The sequence below is a fragment of the Ursus maritimus genome, unplaced genomic scaffold (assembly GCF_017311325.1).
Source record: "Ursus maritimus isolate PB19 unplaced genomic scaffold, ASM1731132v1 scaffold_13, whole genome shotgun sequence".
In the NCBI taxonomy this organism is placed as follows: Eukaryota; Metazoa; Chordata; class Mammalia; order Carnivora; family Ursidae; genus Ursus; species Ursus maritimus.
In genome coordinates this window covers 33,205,790-33,228,159 of record NW_024423675.1, presented here as the reverse complement: position 1 = coordinate 33,228,159, position 22,370 = coordinate 33,205,790, and the positions used below count along the sequence as shown (strand labels likewise).

Genomic DNA, 22,370 nt, shown 5'->3' with positions numbered 1-22,370 from the left:
CATGGAGAAAGACCAACACACTAGATTGGCACAAAGCAGGCCAACTAGCAATTACCAATCAGTAACTTGCGAAGTCCTACAAAGTCCAGACAAATCCATTACAGCAGCTGGGCGAAACAAGAACCCAGACCAACATCACCCAATGTGTTCTGTTGTGTTTGCCCGGCTTTGACGCAGTGAGGCAGGTCTGGCGTGATCTCACAGGAGGCAAATGAAACCCTTGTTCTCTTCTAGCTACCACAACACTATTAATCGCTGCTGCGGGCAGGACACTGGCTCTGGGCACCGAAAGAAGACATTGCTTATGGTTTCTCTGGAAGCCATGGAAGAAGAGCCCAGAAGTTTGAAGGTTACGGATTTTAGTCCTTCCTTCATACAGACATCCCTGGGCAGCACGAGATAGGTGCAGAGGTATCGTCCCTAAAGCCTATCTTTGCCGACTCACATTTTATACGATAACAGACACCCACACTCTGTGGTACGAGGTAGGCCCGGCCCACTCCAGCGGAGGGTGCATCTGGTATGTGATGTCGGGGCCGCGCCCTGAGGTGAGAGGTCCGGGACAGGAAACCTGTATCACAGATGACGTGACCCTCACTTCATCTTGGCTTCCTCCAGGTGACTTTCAGCCGGCCCAGCCTCTCCTAACCTCTTTGTACCACCTTTTCCTGTTCAGACCAATTTCCAACCTTGCAGTAGAAGGAAATCAAGTCACAGGACAAACCAGTTAAGACCTAGGCTCGCACGAAACATTTTAGGTGGAGGGGGTTCAAGAGGCCGCTGTGGCAGGAAAGCCAGCTCTAACTGGCAAAGTGAGACAGCTCGATAGGCTTCGCGCTCCGCATCGTTCTTCTCCGTGGTGATAACACAACAGAAAGTATCCCTGCTGCGCAGACGCAGAGACGATGCCCACTCACCTCTGGGCTTGCTCACGTACCTGGGAACGCAGCGTGGGAGCGAGCGCCTTCAATTAAAATGCACAAAGATACAAACCCCGAATATTTATATTCAGAAAAAAAAGTTATAATGCTCAAGATATGCCATTTGTACACGGCTGGTGTAGTTGGCGTCCTGAGAAAGGGGCACCCAAGGTACCGTTATCCAAGGGAGGAAATGAGTAAAATCATGCTGGCCCAGAATGGACAATATGCGTAAGAGGCAGCAGGGGGGGCAGGTCTGCAGCTGGTCCCTCCACTGCTCCTTTCGCCTATCATCACAACCTATGTCTTGGGACAGTTCCTGGCACCCTTTCCCAGGAGTGGGTTATGAGGAGAGAGACATGGAAAAACCCTGCTTTGTACCTGAGAGTTTCCTTCCAACAGAATGTAGTGGCTTGTGGGTGGACCCATCAATCTGGTCTCATGCTTAATCTTTTCATTCTGGCATGAGAAATATTATGACATATTTTTCTTTAGAAGGAAAGCAACTTCATTATCCAGTCCACTTGCAAAAAGCTGGAGATTCTGGGGGTGTTGACTCCGTTAAAGCACGCAGGCTCTAGAGGAATTTCCCCCAAAGCCTCCCGTGCATCTGGACAGAGCGCGACTGGTGTTTCCTTTGCCTCACCCTCCTGCCCCCAAAAAGCAAGCAGAGGTGATTGATGTGGACTTGGCCTGAAAAGCTGGGCAGTGCCACTATCCACCCTATCCCCACCTGCTCCAGTCTGCTGACTGAGGCCTGCTTCTAGAAATTTCCTGATGGCAAAAGGACAGTCCCCACCCACTGTGGTTCAGTTCTGGCCTTCTGGGAGCAGGGCCCAGCTGTGGATCTCTTTTTCCTCCTGAAAGTAGGCTGGCTTTGCCTGTGAGTAGGGTTCAATGGGCCCTTCAGTGGACACCAGGCCATCACAGGGCTGGGAAGCTCTGGCAGAAAGGGTACTTCTGGGTGGGATGGCAGCTTGCTTTCCTTGGCCTGATAGTCTAGACCTCCATAGTTGCAGCACCGATTTCCTTTGATAATCCTTCTGCATGCTCCTCCTTTTGGCGCTCTCTCACTCCCAGTACAGCATACCCCACCAGGGCTGGGACACAAAGAGATTCCAGGCCGGCGGGGACTTCTTAAAGGTCAACTCCACTGCCACACCCTCCTTCAGGCTCTGAAAGCCCTTCAGGAGCAGTTGACTCCGGGGCATCAAGATATCCATTTGAGGGCCTTGTGCAAACCCCGAGCTGGCGGTCACGGCCAGGAAGCCGAACCCCATGCCCACGGGGACCACTTGCAGGTGCAGGCAGTGTCTGCAGCGGCCGTTCCTCGGCTCCAGGTCCCGGTCCCCCAGCGCTTTCCCCGGCGCCTCGGCACGGGCCACCTGCACGCTGCGGGCTGGACAGAGCCCATGGTAGGTGGCTGAGCCGGCGGTCGCAGGACCTCGCGGGGGCGGCCGCTGGCCCTTGAGAAGTCCACAGGCAAAGGGATGGCAGGAAAAGTGGCTATTGCGGTTTCTCCGGCACCCCACGTGATGTGGATGACACCATTTGAAATCCCTGAGTCGAGAAAGAGGGTGAGGAGCGCGTTGAGAGACGTGTAAGGATGTGGGAGAGTTTGCCTGTGATAGACCTGCCGACTCTGATGCGCAAAGTGCACTCACTTAGGAGGGCGGATGGGGCGACGGGACTGGAGACAGGACTGAGTGATGGGCAGGACAGCAGGTGGGCAGCATCTGCTCGCAGGTGGCTCTGGGAGGGGACTTGGGCCTGAGGTGAATGGGGAGAATCTTAGTTACAACTATTAGAGGCGACGTGTCTGAAATAATTCAAAGGACAAGAAAATGGCACTCACCTGTGAAAAACACACTTCATCCAAGATCCAGTGATAATCGGAGATCTACTCACTTCCCCTCGGTTCTAACTGCAGTTGCACCAAACTGAAGTCACTGCTTTTACTACCTGAAGGAAAACATGCAATTTAGCTTCCTGGGGTTTTATTTTTCAGGTGTGTCTAACGTAAAAAGTAAGTATTTTTTTTTTAATACTTGAAATAGGGAATTTTTTTTTCATTTTTAATTTTGAGCCACCTTGGTCTAAATCCTTTAGGACTAGTTAGTTAACACATGTTTGGGTCAAAGCGTTCGGGCAGGATACAACTAGAAGCAGGACAGGGGTTTCTCATTCTTCGATTATTTTGAAAGTGAGACCATGCAATACAAAAAGGTAGAAAATCTTTGCATAATTGCACGTTATTTTGGTCTGTGCCTCTCTCGCTTTGGGGTTGGCTTAGAGGAGAGAGACAAGATGGGACAGAAGAAAACAATGAAAGCAAAATGAGTTTTACATTTTCTGTAGTTGACTGCTTTGTTTTTCTACTACTTGACAATACCAGACTATCAACAATTTGTAAGTTTTTTCATAATATAAGTACTTATCATCAGAGGTATTCTGTTTTTCCTCACTAAGACCATTCACTCCCATTTGTTTAGTGAAATCTCAAAAACATGCATAAGACAGAAATCATTGAAATTTCGACTATTTGTTTTTAGCCGTAAGTGGTTCCCATCAGCACTCTTATCTACAGCACTCGCTGCATATTTAACCATGCATTATTAATTCTTTATGTTCACTGAGGCAGATACCTGTCTTAAAACTCCTTTGTATTTCATCAGAGCCTATAGTGCCTAGTAGATCCTCAATATATAATGAGTTGATTTATACAGCAATGAAAGATCAGGAAGGTTCAAGTTCATTGATAATCCTGGTTGGAAAATTTGAAATCTGTTCACTGCTCATGGATGGGTTCATGAATATTTTATAAATGACATATCTGGTGGCTAATGTGAGAATATTCTAGCAAAAAAAAAGTTATTTCTGAAAAGTGGGCAGTTATTTGTACAATGAGAAATTTATAAAAGAATAGTGATGTATTTCAAAGCTTATCTTCGTAAGATCTGCACTGGTAAACATTTTTCCAAAGTTAGAGAAAATAAATAAATGTTAGAAATAATTTTTTTTGGAACCAAACATAGTGTTTAGCTACAATCTTTATTGTAATTTGCATACATATATACTCTCCAGAGAACTTTGGGTGTCAATTTCCTCTTATTGATGAAGATAAGCAGTTGTTGCCTTCCTTGTTGACCACAGTTTATACATATAATGCATCTGTCAGTAACACTGGATTCATCTTCTGTGTACCTCATCCTAGAAAGTACTCATGGTTTTCTTTGCTTTGTTTCTGGGTGCCAATATTTCTCTTTCTGGTCTGTTATAGCAAAGATTGGTTATCTTGAAATATTAAGAAACAGTGTTCTCGGTTGGCTCAGCTGGTTAAGCATCTGCCTTCCACTCAGGTCATGGTCCCAGGGTCCTGGGATGGAGCCCCACATCCGGCTCCCAGCTCAGCAGGGAGTCTGCTTCTCCCTCTCACTCTGTCTGCTGCTCCACCTGCTTGTACTCTCTGTCAAATAAATAAATAAATAAATAAATAAATAAATAAATAAATAAAATCTTTTTTTAAAAGAAATATTAAGAAACAAGTGAAAACCATATGGCAGAGGTTATTTTAAAGAAATATTTGTCACCATTTTTTGAGTGATAAGCAGCTATTCTGTCTTCATTGAGGACAAAGCAATTGTCAAAATGCTGAAATTGCTGGAGAGCGCACTTGGAATAGACACAAGGAGAGTGTCTCTGCAGAGAGTGTTGTTGGGCCCTTAACTAGCGACATGGGTGATAGGTTGGCCTCAGAAAAAGTTTTTTTTAATTTTAATTCCATTAGAGCTAACATACAGTTAACACTGTATTAGTCCCAGGTATACAATAGAGTGAGGCAACAGTTCCATACATTACTCAGTGCTCATCTTGGTAAGTGTGCCCTTAATCCCCTTCACCTGTTTCACTCATCCCCCTGCCCACTCTCCATCTGTTTGTTCTCTATAGTTAAGGATCTGTTTTTTTGGTTGGTCTCTCTTTCTTTTTCCTTTTGTTCGCTGTTTTGTTTCTTAAATTCTACACATGAGTGAAATCATATGGAATTTGTCTTTCTCTAACTGCCTTATTTTGCCTAGCATTATACTCTCTAGATCCATCCACGTTGTTGCAAATGGCAAGATTTCATTCTTTTTATGTTCAAATAATATTCCATCGTATATATATACCACCTTTTCTTTGTGCATTCATCTGTCTACGGACACTTGGACTGCTTCTATAGTTTGGCTATGTTGCGATAAACATAGGGGTGTATATATCCCTTCGAGTTAGTGTTTTTGTATTCTTTGGATAAATGCCCAGTAGTGTGATTATTATTACTACTATTGTAGGGTAGTTCTATGTTTAACTTTTTGAGGAATCTCCAAACTGTCTTCCACAGTGGCTGTACCAGTTTGCATTCCCTCCAACAATGCATGAGGATTCCATTTTCTCCACATCCTTGCAAACACTTGTTTCTTGAATTTTTGATTTTAGCCATTCTGACAGTTGCGAGGTGACATGTCATTGTGGTTTTGATTTGCATTTCCCTGACGATGGGTGATTTTGGGTATCTTCTCATGTGTCTATTGGCCATCTGTTTGTCTTCTTCAGAGAAATATCTGTTCATGCCTTCTGCCTATTTTTCATTATATTATTTGGTTGTTTTGTGGGTTTTTTTTGGTGTTTTGTTGTGTGAGTTCTTTATGGTCTCAGAATAAATTTTGATTAGTGAGTCTTGGTTTCCTACATAATAAGATCTAAATTATCATAAACAAATGTACAATTCCTATATTTTGGAAATACAATTTTCTCACCATGAAGTCCCTTTAAAGGCCTCAGTTCTTCCCAGAGCTGATGACAATCAATGGACATGGAATAGATTTCACTGAAGTCTGTGTAACTATGGAAAGATCTTCAAGGTACAGGGAAACCTTGAAGATATTGCCTGTTCAGTTCCACACCACAGCAATAAAGCTGACACTGCAATAAAGAGAATCAAATGAATTTCTTAGTTTCCCAGTTCATATGAAAGTTATATTTAGGGGTGCTTGGATAGCTCAGTTGGTTGGGCATCTGACTTTTGATCTCAGCTCAGGTCTTGATCTCGGGGTTGTGAATTCAGGCCCACGTTGGGCTCCACACCCAGTGTGGAGCCTACTTAAAAAAAAAGTTATGTTTAAACTGTACTGTAGTATATTAAGTATGCACTAGCAGTATGTTTAAAAAACAACATATATATCTAAATTAAAAATATTGCTAAAAATGTAATCATCATCTGAGAGTTCAGTGAGTCATAATCTTTTTGCTGGTGGAAGGTCTTGCCTTGATGGCTGCTGACTGATCAGGGTGGTGGTTGCTGAAGCTTGGGATTGCTGTGGAAATTTCTTAAAATAAAACAATGACTTTTGCTGCATTCTTCCTCTCACAAATGATATCTCCGTAGCATGCAATGCAGTTCATTAGCATTGCGCCCATGGTAGAGCCTCTTTCAAAGTTGGAGCCGATCCTCCCAAACCCTGCTGCTGCTTTATCAACAGAGTTGACGTAGTATTCTAAATCCTTTGTTGTCATGTCAACAATCTTCTTAGCATCTTCACCAGCAGTAGATTCCATCTCAAGAAGCCACTTTCTTTGTTCCTCCATAAGAAGCAGCTCCTCATCTGTTCACGTTTTCTCATGTGATTTGGCAAGTCAGTCACCTCATCAGGCTCCACTTCTAATTCTAGCTCTCCTGCTAATCCCACCACATCTGTGGTTTCTTCCACCACTGAAGTGCTGAACCCCTCACAGTCATCCATGAGGGTGGGATTCAACTTCCTCCAAACTCCTGTTAATGTTAATCTGTGACCTCTTGCCATGAATTACAAATGTTCTTAATGGCATGGTGAATATTTTCTAGAATGGTGAAGTCTTTCCAGAAGGTTTTCAATGTACCTTGCCCAGATTCATCAGAAGAATCACTATCTATTGAAACTAGACACTTATGAAATTTACTTCTTAAATTAATAAGGCTTGAAAACTTAACCTGCTCCTTGATCTGTGGGCTGTGGAATGGATGTTGTGTTAACAGTCATGAAAATGTTATGAATTTTGTTTTACATCTCCATCAGAGTTCTTGCGTGAGCAAGTGCACTGAGAACAGTAATATTTTGAAAGGGATTTTTCCCCCCCCCGAGCAATAGCTCCCAGCAGAAGGCTCAAAATATTCAGTAAACCATGTGGTAAACAGGTGTGCTATCATCCAGGCTTTATTGTTCCATTTATAAAGCATAGGCAAAGTAGATTTACTCTTAAAGGCCTAAGAATTTCAGGATAGTAAATGAGCATTGGCTTCAACTTAAGAGTCATCAGCTGGAGGAGCCCCTAATAAGAGAATCAGCCTGTCTTTGGAAGCTTTGAAGCCAGGCACTGACTTCTCCTCTCTAGCTATGGACGTCTTAAATGGCATTTTCTTCCAATATAAGGCTGTTTCATCCACATTGGAAATCTGTTGTTCAGTGTAGGCACCTTCATTAATTATTTCCACTAGATCTTCTGGAAACTTGCTGCCGCTTCTATATCAGCATTTGCTGCTTCACTTTGCACTTTTATGTTACGGAGATGACTTCGTTCCTTATATCTCAGGTACCAACCTCTGCTACCTTCAAACTTTCCTTTGGAGCTTCCCCACCTCTCTCAGCCTTCATAAAATTGAATAAAGTTAGATCCTAGTTCTAGATTAGGCTTTGGCTAAGGGAATGTTGTGGCTCATTTACTCTATCCAGACTACTCAACCTTACTCCATCTCAGCAATAAGGCTGTTTTAGTTTCTTATCGTTCGTGTCGTCATTGGAGGAGCACTTGTAATTTCCTTCAATATCTTTCCCTTTGTGCTCTCAACTCAGCTCACTGTTCCATGCAAGAGGCCTAGTTTGCAGCCTGTCTCGTCTTTCCATAGAGCTTCCTCACTAAGCTTCACCATTTCTAGCTTCTGATTTCAACTGAGAGGCTAGCGACGCTTCCTTTCACTTGAACACTTCGAGGCTGTTGCAGGGTTATTAATTGGCCTAACTTTAATATTGTTGTGTCTCAGGGGACAGGAAGACCTGAGGAGCAGGTGAGAGAGACAGGGAACAGCTGGTTGGTGGAGCGGTCATAACACACACGACATTTATTAAGTTCGCCATCTTATATGGGCGCAGCTCGTGACACCCCAAAACAATTACAATAGTAATGCTGAAGATCACGGTGACCATAGCAAGTATAATAATGTTGAAAAAGTTGGAAACATTGTGAGAATCACCAAAATGTGACAGAGACATGAAGTGAGCAAATGCTGTTGGGAAAATGGTGCCGATAGACTGGCTCAATGCAGGGTTGTCACAAACCTTCAATCTGTTAAAAATACAACATCTGCAAATTGCAATAAAGGAAGTGCAATGAAACAAGGTATGCTTTCACTTTTTTTGAGTGAAGAAACAGCAAGGTATCTGCACAAAATGTCTACCTATGGCTGCCTTCAGAAAGAGCAATTGGGTTTAAAGAAGAGGAGTTCACACCTCTGCTAGACCTTTTTAATTTCAAACAAAGGGCATATATTTCCTTTCCTGAAATAAATAAAAATAATACATTTTCAAAAGCCCTTTGTTACTGAAACAAAACAGAACCTTTGAATCCTTCTTCTGTGAATTGTTAAAGGAGTAGTTAGATAAATTACGATGCTCCATATACTAGAATATACTCTGTACCTGTTAAAAACCGTGAGGTAGTTTGGCATAGATAAATTCTCAAGCGAACAAAAGTAAAGTGCAGTATGTGCAAAGTTTCACATCTGTCCATTTTTAAAGAGCCCACTCAGAACATTATGCACATATGCCATTCTATAAACCGGTGTCTTTTCTGGAAGGACACACATGAAAAGATGAATAAGGATTAATTACGTTTACAGAGTAGAGATGGGATGAATGTTTGGGGAGGATGACTTTTATTAGTCATTTTATAAATTTCTGTAGTATTTATATTTTTAATATGCTCATTTAAAATATTATTTTTATTTAATGAGTACTTGAAAGTCAGTTTATATTATGCTTCTGTGAAAAAAGTTCAGTGTCGTTAGGCATATTTTCTTAAGTTGATGTGAACCCAAATGAATGAGTTATATAATAGTATAGAAAACTCGCGTAAAAATTTCATAAGAAGCTAGATAGCGGCTAATCCATTCTAGAGACTTTTCTTTTTCTTTCAGTCACACTTAGTGTTTAGAAGTGATTTATTAAAAGTGAGTTGAATTGTACAGATTATTAGCAACAACATGATGTAGTAGGAATAGCAGTCTCATGTGCTTTGAAGGTCTCACTGAAAGTCTTTGAAAGTTGTCCATTTTGGCGTCGCCAGTCTAAAATGCAACGGTCTCCTGCGTTGCAGAAGGAACTGACTGGTTCATCTTCTGTCTCATCTTACAATTCCGGGATTCTAACTCTTATTGCCAGAAAGCAGAGGATCTCCGCTTCTTTACGTAGTTCTGTGAATTCTTTAAAGATTTTTAATACCCTATATATTCTAGATCAGCAATTAGAAATGCTGATTCTCAGCAAGAATGTCTTCCATCAGGGTGTGTGGGTGGTACCTAGGTAGAGACATAGGTGGTTACGGTAGATGTAATAATGGCTCTCCAAAGATGTCCCTGCCTTAATCCCTGAAATTTATGGATGTTACCTCATGCAATGAAGGGACTTTTGTAGTCCTTTTACAGATGTAAGAATTTTGAGATGGGAAGATTATCCTGGATTATTCACTATAATCAAAAGGGTCCTTATAAGAGGGAGGCAGTGGGTCAGTGTCAGAGAGATGTGATGATGAAATCAGAGGTCATGGGGAGCGAAGATGCTGTGCTTCTGATTTTGAATATGGACAAAAGGGACTCTATCCAGCAGCTTTTTGAATTCGGAAAAGGGAAAGAAATGGATTCTTCTCTTGAGCCTCTGGGAGGAACAAAATCTTGCTGACACCTTGATTTTGCCCAGTGAAACTGATTTAGGACTTCTGATCTCTGGAAGTGTATCTTAATATCTTAATAAGTTTGTGTTGTTTTAAATTACCAAGTTGTGGTAACTTGCTACCACAGCAACAGGAAACTAGTACGGTGATTTATATCTAGAACTAAAATTTGAGGGTCATATCAATTGTATGTGTTTCCTTCTCCTTTAATACAAATAGAAATTGTCAACCAGAGCAAGACTGAAGAGAATTTGTGACCGCCCACTAACAATCAATAATACATATAAAATGCTGTTGACTTTTATGGACAAAATATAAGAAAAGATGAATCAGTAGGTAAGTTTTTTTTTTTTTTTTTTGGAAATACATTTTTTCTTTTTGTTCACATACCTGGCCTTTAGTTGCAAAAGTACACTATTTAAGAAGGAGAAATTTCCCTTAGACATTTGAGGAGACTAGGGATGAGGGAATACCATTATGCTTGCCATGACTGGTGGAAAACTGTAGGGACTTGCTTCCGTTTTTGTTTAGCCTCTAAATATAAATAGTCCTTTAGGAAGATGTGACTTTTTGTAGTGATATTATATTCTGTCTGTAAGAATGAATGACACTGGCAGCAAATACTTAACAAGCCCTGGTTTACTGCGCATCCATATCCCTTTTCACTCTAGCTCAGCACTTCTCTGTGAGTTTCAATTTTAAATGTCAAGCACGACCAAAGTGGGACTTACGGAGAAGGGAATTTATAAACACAATATATTACAAGTGTCTTGTTTTCCTTCGGAGTTGACCATGTTTACCAAGATTTACTGTGCTTTTATTTCTCTCTGTACAGACAGGGAAAGACTGTTGGTGAGAGGAGGCCTATGGTCATGAGGGTTTAAGTGGATGACCTGTAAACCATGGTGTCCCTGAGGGAGGGATAGTTCCAGCGTTTTCCCCTGAAGCCCACCCTCTGCCTAAGAGCCTTCACTGTTCAGAAATCTCATTGCACGTCTCAGTGTAAAGTGTTTGGGGAGGTGCGGTGGGTGGAAAGAAGAAGGATGTCCGAGTAAGGGCAGAACTACATAGTCTGTGAATGAATGGTAAGAATGATACAATCAGAGACAGATCTTCATTTGATATCAAAGGGAAACATAGCTCCTCACATCTGCGTCCTGCTCTCTGGAGATTTTGTTTAGTGGAGGTTAGAACTGTAGGCTCTGCTCGCGGTTTGTGTTTGGGATATGGATCTGTCGCTTAGATGCTATGACCATGTGGAGGGCTGTGTGGGGCTTAGAGCTTTAATATCATCTTTTACTGCAGAATGTTGAAAAATAGAAAAAGGAGTAAGGGAGGGGACTTTGCTACTGCAGTGCTTCCAGTATACGCCCACATAGAGAAATATGAAGGAAAAAATCTCTCAATTACTTAAAATATAGTTATTTCAATTTATTCTTTTGGCACATGGTGTCTTGATTCACAATGCATTATAATTAGGTATATTTCAGTTTCTTTTTCTTTTTCTTTTCTTTTTTTTTAAGATTTCTTTACTTTAGAGAGAGAGCTCACACACACATGCTAGAGTGAATGGGGGGCAGAGGGAGAGAATCCCAAGGAGACTCCCCACTGAGCAAGGACCCCGAGGCAGGGTTCTGGGTTCCCTCTCAGAACCCATGAGATCATGACCTGAACTGAAACCGAAGATGTTTAACTGACTGAGCCACCCAGGCGCCCCTATTTTCAGTTTCTAAACGCATTTCAACAATATATCCGTCTTATCTTATGTGTATTAGATACATACTATCACTCACCTCACCAGTTCTTATTTCTGAATTTTAGTGGGAAGGATTTAGAAACCTTTGTTATTCTTGAGATTTATTCTTAAACTTACAGAACCAGAATGAATTATAGCCATGAAATGTTAGTGCCCAAACACCATAATGGATTTCAATTATCACAATAAAACTATTCCTTTAATAGAAATGTAATAAAAACCTGACTAATTATGCATATAACTAGATGTTTGCTCCAATTCATTGGAAAATGTGAAAATACTCACCAGCCTTGATGTACGTGATATCCAATCTATCCTTTTTTGTGTTTTGTTCTTTTTTTGGAAACACAGTCATCCTTTCAGTCTTAGTAAAAACATCCCAGGTCTATTTTTAATAATAAATGAAATATCCTAGTTACATTTATTCCAGTAACAAAATGGGGGTAAGTTTGAAGTGGGGGTAGATGTAGAATTTTTTACCCTTGGCTTCTGTAGCGAGCAGGGTTACCTAGCGTTAGGGATTGGGGGGGGGGCATGTGACACGTCCCACCGCACATGGTCCCCACGCTCAGAGGTGTCTGCTGCTTGGCTTAATGTCCTATTCTCCTCTCCGTGAAATTCTTAATATATATATATATATCTTGAGCATGCGGTGAGCAGACAAGATACCCTGGGGTGACAGCTTGCATGACTGTTTGTGATCTGGCAGCAGTCCCGGAGGGCACTGGCTCAGGGCCCCTGGGCACAGGGCAGAGAGAGCACAGCAGTTGGCCTGGCCAGCCTCAGGGCAGGGGAGAGAGCCGCTGGGCTGGGGAGTGACCCTGACCAGTCTGGCAGTGGTGACAGTGGCAGCAACAGCCGCACGAGCGGCAACTCTACCCCTGGGGGACAGCGGGGGCCCTTGGCGGCCCTCGGAACTGGGGGAGGCCAGCTTCCCTCTTAATTCCGCAAAAGCGCTTGCCCCCGCCGCTTGAGCTTACACGTTCACCGCGGCTCAGCTGGGGCAGCGACGCAGCTCGGGCAGCAAGCGCCGTCAGTAAGTTATCGCGAGATGAAAGTGTACACATCGACATTTAGTAACGCATATCCGGGAGGTATTAGAATTATTCAAAGAGCTTGGAGGCTCTGGTTTTGAGAACTGCTGCAATATTGTAAAACAAATCCACAGGCTTACCCATAAGAAGTAAAAGATTGTAGCATTAGTAGTAGACAGAAAATAACTCTATTTTCACACGATACTTCAGACGAACAAATTACTAACGAGAAAGGCAATTTTAAAATTATTTTTCTTGTAATTGAATATATAGCAATAGAGTATTTAAGTGGGTGTTTTCAAGTACACGGAGACCATGAAGCCATTTTCAGCTTTTTGAACAAGTAACAAGAAATGTCAGAGGAAACACTAAGAGACTACTGTATATTTTTTTCTTTAAAATTACACTCAGACTTACATGAAAGTGATTTTTTTTTTAAGATTTTATTTATTTATTCGACAGAGACAGCCAGCGAGAGAGGGAACACAAGCAGGGGGAGTGGGAGAGGAAGAAGCAGGCTCATAGCGGAGGAGCCTGATGTGGGGCTCCATCCCGTAACGCTGCGATCACGCCCTGAGCCGAAGGCAGACGCTTAAGGACTGCGCCACCCAGGCGCCCCTGAAAGTGATTTTTATGAAGTTAAATCTTTTTAGAAAAATTGTTCTGTGAACCATTAACTCAAATGATTAAAATTTATATTTAAAAGTAATCGATCAGAAATTTATCTCAATGCCATCACTGTTTATAAAATATTCTTCACTGTTCTAGTACCAGTGGAAGCAGCAGGAAGATTCTTCTCAAGATTAAAAATTATAAAAAATTATAATTTTATAAAAATTATCAAAAGTTGTGATGAGTTTGCTAAGACTGACATCACATTCATTTATATTGACTGAAAATTAACTGGTTGAAATTATACATTTTTATGACTTAATATTAAATTGTAGAAAGGTGGGTCAAACATTTTATGATCCAAGATGTACCATTAATAAAGTATGTTCATTGTGTTATTTAAAATGATGACACCAAAATATTTTTTATTATTTATATTTTATATTGTTATTTATGTGTTACTATTTACCTTAATATATTTTATAAGTAATAGAATACTTTTACAGGAAAAATTTTTGGTGTGCCTGGATGGCTTAGTCAGTGGAGCACGTGACACTTGGTCTTGGGGTTATGAGTTTGAGCCCTGCACTCTGTGTAGAGATGACTTAAAAAAATAAAATCTTGAAAAGGAAGGAAGGAAGGAAGGAAGGGAAAGAAAGAAAGAAAGAAAGAAGAAAGAAAGAAAGAAAGAAAGAAAGAAAGAAAGAAAGAAAGAAAGAAAGAAAATCTTTGTTTTGGGGGCTTGAACTCACAACCCTGAGATCAAGACCTATGCTGAGATCAAGAGTCGGATGCTTGGGGCCCCTGGGTGGCTCAGTCAGTTAAGTGTCTGCCTTTGGCTCAAGTCATGATCTCGGGGTCCTGGGACCAAGCCCCAGGTAGGCTCCTTGCTCAGCCAGGAGTCCGCTTCTCCCTCTCCCTCTGCCCCTCCCCACCCCTTGTGCGCGCTCTCTCTCTCTCTCTCACTGTCTCAAATAAATAAATAAAATCTTAGAAAGGAAAAAAAAAAAAGAGTCAGTCTTAACTGAGCCACCCAGGGGCCCCAAGGAAAAACTGTTATATTTTAGTACCCTTATTTTCTTACCTTTATTTTTTTTTTTAAGATTTTATTTATTTATTTGAGAGAGAGAGAGAGAGAGCACAAGTGGTGGGGAGGGGCAGAGGGAATGGGAGAAGCAGATTCCCCACTGAGCAGGGAGCCCAACAAGGGACTCGATCCCAGGAACCTGAGATTGAGACCCCCAGGAACCTGAGATTGAGACCGGAGCCAAAGACAGATGCTTAACTGACTGAGCCACCCAGGTGTCCCCATTTTAATACATTTAGTAGCACTTTTTTCCTACTTTTTGAGCAAGGGCCTTATATTTTCCTTTTTCATTGGGTCTCACAAACTGTGTAGCCACCCCGGATAGCAAGATTTAGACAGACATCTGGCTCATTAGAAATGGAACTGTTTCATGTCTAAGAATATTTGGCTTTCAGCACTCAAAACAAAACAGACACCGAAAACAGTTTATTTTTCTATGAATTATTAGCCTGGGCCCCAGCCTCTCAACCATCCGGCCCTGCTCTATCTGCTTTTGCAGATGGGAAGACTAGTTCCATGGGTATCTGCAACACAGAGTTGTTACAGATTTGCCAGTGGAGGAGTTTTCATAGTCTTCATTCCATTTAATAGGCTCCCAGTGACTTACCATTTGTAACTCTGTGTCCATTTGCTTGACTGCATCCTGAGGGTCTTGGTCAGCCTGAGACAACAATGACAAGAGGCTCAGGTGTTCTGGTGGCCTCTAGTTTGAGGCTGGGAAGATTTATGTCTAGACAGCAGTGTGCAAAACCTCTCTGCACGTGGAGATCAACATATCCCCAAAGGATATAATGAGTAAAACTAGAAGAATAATGAAGAAAAATGACAGGCACACGGGAGGGGAATAAACAGGGTATGCCTCTGGTAAATAACCCCCTGAAGGACTCTTAGAAAAGACTTACTGATTAATTGAATCAATCCATCATCCTCGGGGTGACAGCATCAATTTGCCATCTTTTTTGGGGAGTTGTTTTATTCCATTGCTGTTACAGCTAAAATTCATATGAGGGTAGAATGAGAGGTTAAAAAAATATAACTGTTTTATTATTAAGGTGCCACAATTCTGTGCTCTCACTATAGAGAAGGCTTACCTTAATTTTAATAAAGGTTTGGACTCTGTCAGAGCATCAACACGTGGCTTATAAAAGGATTTTTCCTCTCTGGGTTTATCTTATAGAAATCAACTTTGAATACCTATTAAAATTTTAGGCTCATTTGCTTCTGTTTGAGGATTTTTAAAAATAACCTTCGTTACAATTCTAAGCAATATAAAAAGAGGTGCCTTTATCCCTTTTTCAGAGAAACTCCCCTTCATTTTCTCTGTTGTCACCGGCAGGCATAACTCATGATACCTGTGAAGATTTCCGTGGCAAATGAGACCCTTGAATGCATTATCTAGTTCAAGTTTTGTTGAATTAAAAGGCACAGAGTACATAAATGTCTTAGAGATTTTGCTCTTAGAGTTATCAAAAGTGATTGTTTCAAGATACTAGCATGTTTTAAATTGGACATAATATATCAATCACAGATTTTGTTCTTTCCTGTCTTGGGAGTGGGTGGAGGGAAGATGTAATAAAATGAAAAGAGGATTGACTATGGATCCTAAGCAAAGATTCACATGTGATGAAGATAACTGGGGCTTCATTTTTACAGGATCTCAGTATCAAAGCTTTCTGAGTACAGTGTTTAGTGCTGAAATTTTACCAAAGACAGATAAAGTGTCTGAAGGAAGATTATCTTGACAATCACAGTAAGTATTTTCTTAATGGAATGGTTTAAGTAATTTAAATCTCTCTTATATTAACTACTCATGAATGTATTATAAAAGATAATAGGGGGTGCCTGGGTGGCTCAGTCAGTTAAACATCTGCCTTGGGCTCAGGTCATGATCCCAGGGTCCTGGGATCAAGTCCGCATAGGGCTCCCAGCTCAGCAGGGAGGCTGCTTCTCCCTCTCGCTCTGCTGCTCCCCCTGCTTGTGCTCTCTTTCTCTCTGTCAAATGAATAAATAAAATCTTAAAAGAAAAAAGAAATAACAGAAAAACTTCTAACCCCGAAAATAAACACAATTGGTTGACTATGTTTACATATGGGTACAAGTTATTGGTTTTTAAAAGAATTGGAAGATAATAAAACACATTTAAACATATTTCACACTGAGACTATATGGAACCTAATACACAATAATGCAGACACGTTTCATGATTTTATACTATTTTGGGTCTTTCTTATCAGGGCTCATTCTGACTTAGCAGTCCAGCGTCAGTTGACGAATCCCATTGTCTGGGATTTTGTTTATTCTATTCTGACCAGAGTACACATACCAGAATTTGGTGTGGAATGGTGAGTTATTTGCATTTTCGGGATAAATGGTAAACTTGAGTGATTACTTACCTCTGTGGGCCTTAATTTATTGTCTCTGTAATAAGTGTGCTTGGATCTCCAAAAAGTTTGCGCCGCAACATGACCTACTTAAAATGAGTTTGGATTTCTGAATTTATGGTCCACTCCTTATAGTACAATGGAATGTTGGCTGTTTCCTTCACTGTATTAGAGATTATGATTTTAACAGTTACCAAATGAAGATCTTGGTACCATCAACAAATAACATTTATTATTTACCAAATGCACACCCTTTTTGAGAACTCCAGAGGCCAGAATCTTTTCTTTAGGGTGCCTGTATAGAGCTGCTTTATTAACTTTTGTCTTTTTTATGCAAAGGAGATATTGTGTGCCTTTGACCTCACACTGAAGCAACATCCTGACAGTCATCCACAATGAACCATACCAGCATAGGGAACAAAAGTAAAAACAGGCTTGATCATTCACAAGACTCCCCATGTGGCCAAGAAGTCGAATACTACAAGTTGATCTTCAGCTTCTTGGAATGCTGCCTCAAAGCCTTTTTTGTTTTCAATCAATTTCTGCATTTTAGCTTGGGGGTGGGGTGGGGCTGCTGTGCGTCTGAGTGCAGTGAGAGGAACCCCAACAGCAGCTCAAGCCTGAGACGGCCCAAGCCTGGAGCCGTCTAAGCCCCCTACCTTCTACCCCTTTCATCTATACTGTGAAATTATGGTTGTGCAACCACAAATGCCAGGGGTTAATCTTCTCTACTTACCCAGCCCACCCCAATATGCTCCACTGAGAGTGTTCTCAAAGACTATGTCATCAAAGGAATAATGAATACATGAGTATTTAAAATTATTTTATTTTAAAGAATTTGGCCTTTAAAAAAATGAAAAACCCTACCTATGTTAAGCAAAGGTTTTTAATATAGTGCCCTAACACCTCTGTCAGCTCTTAGCCTGATGCTAACTCTAAATTCCAGGTAGAAAGGGGGAAAAAAAAAAGTTCTCTAAACGACAGCAAGTCTATACCAGGCAGTCTCATAAAAGAACCCTTAGTGTTAGGGGATAATGAAAGTATGCACTACCTATGACTGAGCTAAAACGGTGCCATGACCTGGCAATTTCTTTTTACTGCTGACACATCCATCCCTGCATAGCACAGAACAGCAGCGTTGGCTTCATGTAAATTTAATAGGGTTCCTTGTCAATGTCATAATCAAATACACTGTGAGAAGGAGCAGGGGCTTTCAGGGATGGCTCAGAAACTTAATTGTTTTTCCATTTATTTTTAAAATGCAAATTACACTAGTAAGTCAAAAAAATCACTCTGTTAAAAATACATTCAGAATTAACAAACGCAAAAAAAAAAGAGACACATCAGGATTGTAACTCTTGCCTTCTGAATATTAGGTTTATAACAAAAGCTCAGCCTAGAAAAATAGCATTCTTCACCGGATTTTGAGGAGGATTCAGCTGTACAACTTAGATGTTTTTCCAGATATAATCACACTACTGTGCTCACTGCTCCCAAAAAAAGACCTGTCCACTGATTACTTTTTAGTAGTCAACAACTGTTTTTGAAAATTTGGTGGCGATGATAGTAGTGATTAGGTGGTAGCTTGGCTGTAACTTAAAGCGGGAATATGAGGGCTTGTTCTCCGTGCACTTTAATCTCACTCCATATACATTCCTAGAGGGTGGAATCTGATCACAGCATGAATGTACAGTGAAACCTCATTTTAATAGTCACATTAATAGAGTAGTTTCTGGCATGTATAGTATTTATATTTTAAGAATCAGAGGACAATACATTGATAAATAGTTTTCTCATACATTAAACATGCATGTCACTATAAAATCAGCCCATGAGGTTTCACTGACATGTTTGCAATTATAGATTTTATACATGTATGTATGGACAAACATATACAAGCCACTGAGAAAATTCAAGCACAAGTGCTGGAACTTATTTTTTTGTAGTTTATGTTCCAATATCACCTTTGTTCCTTTATCGCTTTTAAATGTATATGTGTGTATTTCACAGACATCCATGCAAACACAGTAATGGGACCGGTTTATGTGGATCTGGATGGGCTAAGGTCCAAAGTAGGTTAACCCAATAACTGAAACTACATAGAAACCAAGAGAAAACATTGCTCCATGCCAATTTATAACTTTTCAAGTCTCAATTTCACTGCATTTAAGGATGTATTGGTTTTAAAAAATTGATTTTAGCGTCTCAGGTGGATCCAAGAAAAAACATGACTCTTCTGAGTTCCTGACAAGCCTGAGCTAATTATGTTTTCCACTAATGAAAACCAAATAATGCTTGAATATATAGAACAAAATTTCCTAGGAATTCAGAATATTCCATAAACACATTGACCTACTATTAAGTTTCCAAAGGCATCTTGTTGCCAACTACGTTAACAGCACAGTTTTTCTGCCACAATAATACAGGAGGATTAAAATACACTCTAACACACAACAGATCCCCCAAATACCACAAAGAGATCTCAAATATTTCACCAAGGTAACTATTGCTCCCCCCGCCCACCCGAAAAATAATCTCGTACGCTGAAGTTAGGAAAAAAAGGTCACCTACGTAGGGTTTTCGATTGGAATTAGATATAAAAGAGTAAACATAGCTAATACATATTCAGTTGGCCTCTGTTGATAGAAATCCACAGCTGTTTCTGTGTTAGTAAAAGACATTTGTCGATACTTATAAAAGCACCTAGAGTGCGATAAATAAAATGAGTTAAGCCATTTCTGCTCTCTGCTTCCAGTAGATTAATGAGTTTAGTAGATTAATAGGTTTTACTTTGTCCCACCCAACCCCTTCAGAAGATCATAGTTCAGAATTATAAAGATGACGATTCTTGTTGTTGTGGTTATTGTCACTTGTCTGTTTTGGGCCACCATGGAGGTTCAATGGGAAAGTACTTTGCTGACAGCTGGCAGTTTTTGTACACGGACACACTGGAGGTGCTGAGCTATGCAGTCTTGTTTCTTGACATGAAACACACGGACTCGAACTCATTCGGAATTAATAGCAGTGTGTTAGCCTAAAGGAAGTGACTCGGGGAGGTCTGCACTGAGACTCGGGCGGGCGCACAACTTAGGTGGGTTAAGGCAAGTATGTACGGTGTCGCCTTTAGGTCAAACAACCTGCCATTTCGGACTTCGGTTACAAGGTCATCATGGCATGTTTTGTTTGTTTTTGCAATTACATTGCCTACATAGCCGTGGTGCTATCAAGACGTATAGAGTGCAGAAGACAGGGCTCTCAAACTAACGCGCCCTGGATGACTTCGCAGCTCGCAGAGGCCGACTGGCTGGGCTGCAGAGGAGTTAGTGACGGCCAGCAGAGGGCACCAACACGTCTCCTTAGGAACTTTCCAAAGGCCTGGGAGAAAGAAGCCTACTTTCAGGAAATCCAAGATGGCCGTGTCCTGCATGTTTGTTTCGGTCAGAAAGAGGAGGCCAAGTGGAATTAGTATGTGCCTCTGTGTGTGTGTGTGTGTGTGTGTGTGTGTGTCCCAGTGTATGTGGAGGCTTTATGTTTGTTCTGTTAATATGTATATATATTTAAACTCAGTTGCTTCTTGCTCTTCATAAAATGCAGGAGGCCACTGTGAAACAAGTACTTTGAAAGGTCCAGGAGCTGACAGCCTGAAGCCATCTGTATTATTTCGACCTGGGAAAGAGAACGAAAGAGAGAGAGAGAGAGAGAGAGAGAGAGAGAGAGAGAAAAGATGTTTTTAATCCAGGGGGAGAGCTTAGCACCTTTTCTCACCTTTCCAAGCACAAGAGCAAGCAAAAAAAAAAAAAAAAAAAAAAAAAAAAAAGTCCAAGCCCAAATTTTGTTTTAAAAGAGACAACTTTCCTTTCCTTTCCTTTTTTGTCTGTAACCTCCTGGATAAAGAGGCCACTTATGATCATTTAAAGTCCATTTCTGGGGGCAAATGAAATGCATATATATTGCTGTACAATTAGGCTGCCAAAAAGAATGCAATGTTTTCAGATGTTACTAATAAGATAACATGGGATATCTCACGGTTTATACTGCAGGGAGCCCAGACAGAGCTTGACACGCTATGGCACATAGGTCAGTGGTAGTCGAAGCACCTACTTGGTTAAACAATTAACCTGTGGACATGGGAATGTTTTTGGGCAACAACTTTATAGCTATTATTTGTTTCAAGGAGGTTTGCCAACCCCTAAGGAATAAATTAATGAAAATCTTTTCTTTTAGGATGGGTGATAGATAATCTGAAGAACTACAGGCCAGGAGCATTCGCCTAACTTAACTGAACAAGAGAGGACTGTCTATTCAGTGGCGGTAGGCGCTGAAACACGGCTGCGAATGGAAGTCAGTCAGGGCAGTGTTTTCAAAGCTGTCAGCCACAGACTGGGTATATGGGAGCCTCACAGCTAAAAGTGCACGTTACTTTTAAGTATTTGCTTTCTTTATAAGGAACAGCGTTTATTTCCAGTTGCTGTATAATATCGTTAAAGTGCTTGAACTGGCCCATGATGTTAAATTACTCTTACTTTAGGAGACTTATTTATGGCAGGGTGACAGGAAAAGCTACACCCCGAAGGACAAAGACATAGGAGATGTTTGGGTCCCTGCCTCGCAGCAGGGGACAAGGTCTGCCCGTGAGTCGCTTTTGGTTTTTCACAGGGTTTGAAGCGGCAATGGCTCTCAAATGCGTGGTTTTGAGGGCCACCCCCTTGAACACGCCCTTCGTTCCTCACAGCATAGTGTAAGATCAGAAGGGGTAAAGGGCGCGCAGAGAAGGGGAGGGAGGCAGGCCTGTTTGGAAGTATGGCGGCTAAGTTAGCATGGAGACGTACAAATGAATAAAGGGACAATCAGGAAACACAGTGAATGCCAGAGCAAACTCGCAGGTCTGTTCAAGAATTTGGAACGAACACTGAACTAAGGGGTCAGGAGAACTGGCCGATAATTGGCAGCTGTATGACTAACCAGTTGTGTGACCTTTGTTTTCCTTCCTCTTCGTCCAGTTTCCTCATCTGTAAACTAGAGTCTTAGTGTTGTAGTCTCTGAAGTCCCAGACAGGCTGGTTTGTAGAAGGGACAGGATTGTATTTTGACTAGCGATTTGTTACATACAAGTGTTTCTAACTTTCTAAATATGAATTTCGTTAAACATTTAACTTATTTCATGAGCAGTGAGACTCAAAACTTCTTACACACCTTTACCATTCCCAGGCAGTAAGGAAGAAAACAACATTTTTATTACTTTTCGTTTGGCATTTAAACTCTTCCATTTAATAAAATCATGGGAAGGTTTGTCCTCAAGGAATTTAACGCTGGATGTTAAATTTGCAGAGTCCCCTCTTTAAAGACAACATTAGAATTATAAATGCTGGATTTGAAACAATATACTTGATTGTGTATAATTAGCATTCTCATGTTATTATCTTAACTAATCCTACATACGTGGTTACATGTCATTCATTATAACTTGATCACATTTATTGATCATTCATATTGATCAACACAATGAAGTCCTATGTTATGTGATATTGTCAGAAGCAAGCAATTGCAAGTTTTGTCGATGTTCTGGTCTACTCTTAAGTGCAAACATTGTTACATGTTACTTGGGTGGATATTATATGTGATACAT

The 22,370-nt window shown here is 41.0% G+C and overlaps 1 protein-coding gene and 1 pseudogene across 1 annotated transcript in view; both read right to left on the bottom strand.

Annotated features, from left to right (window-relative positions):
• Nucleotides 1-711: 711 nt before the first annotated feature.
• Nucleotides 712-12,704, bottom strand: LOC121102212 (annotated as a pseudogene).
• A 5,199-nt stretch (nt 12,705-17,903) lies between these two features.
• Nucleotides 17,904-22,370, bottom strand: part of NKAIN2 (sodium/potassium transporting ATPase interacting 2) — a 431,619-nt gene continuing 427,152 nt past the window's right edge. The window contains exon 5 of the mRNA XM_008691247.2: nt 17,904-20,411. Coding sequence (XP_008689469.2) covers nt 20,402-20,411 — 10 coding nt within the window. The 3' untranslated portion in view covers nt 17,904-20,401. The remainder of the gene's footprint in view (nt 20,412-22,370) is intronic.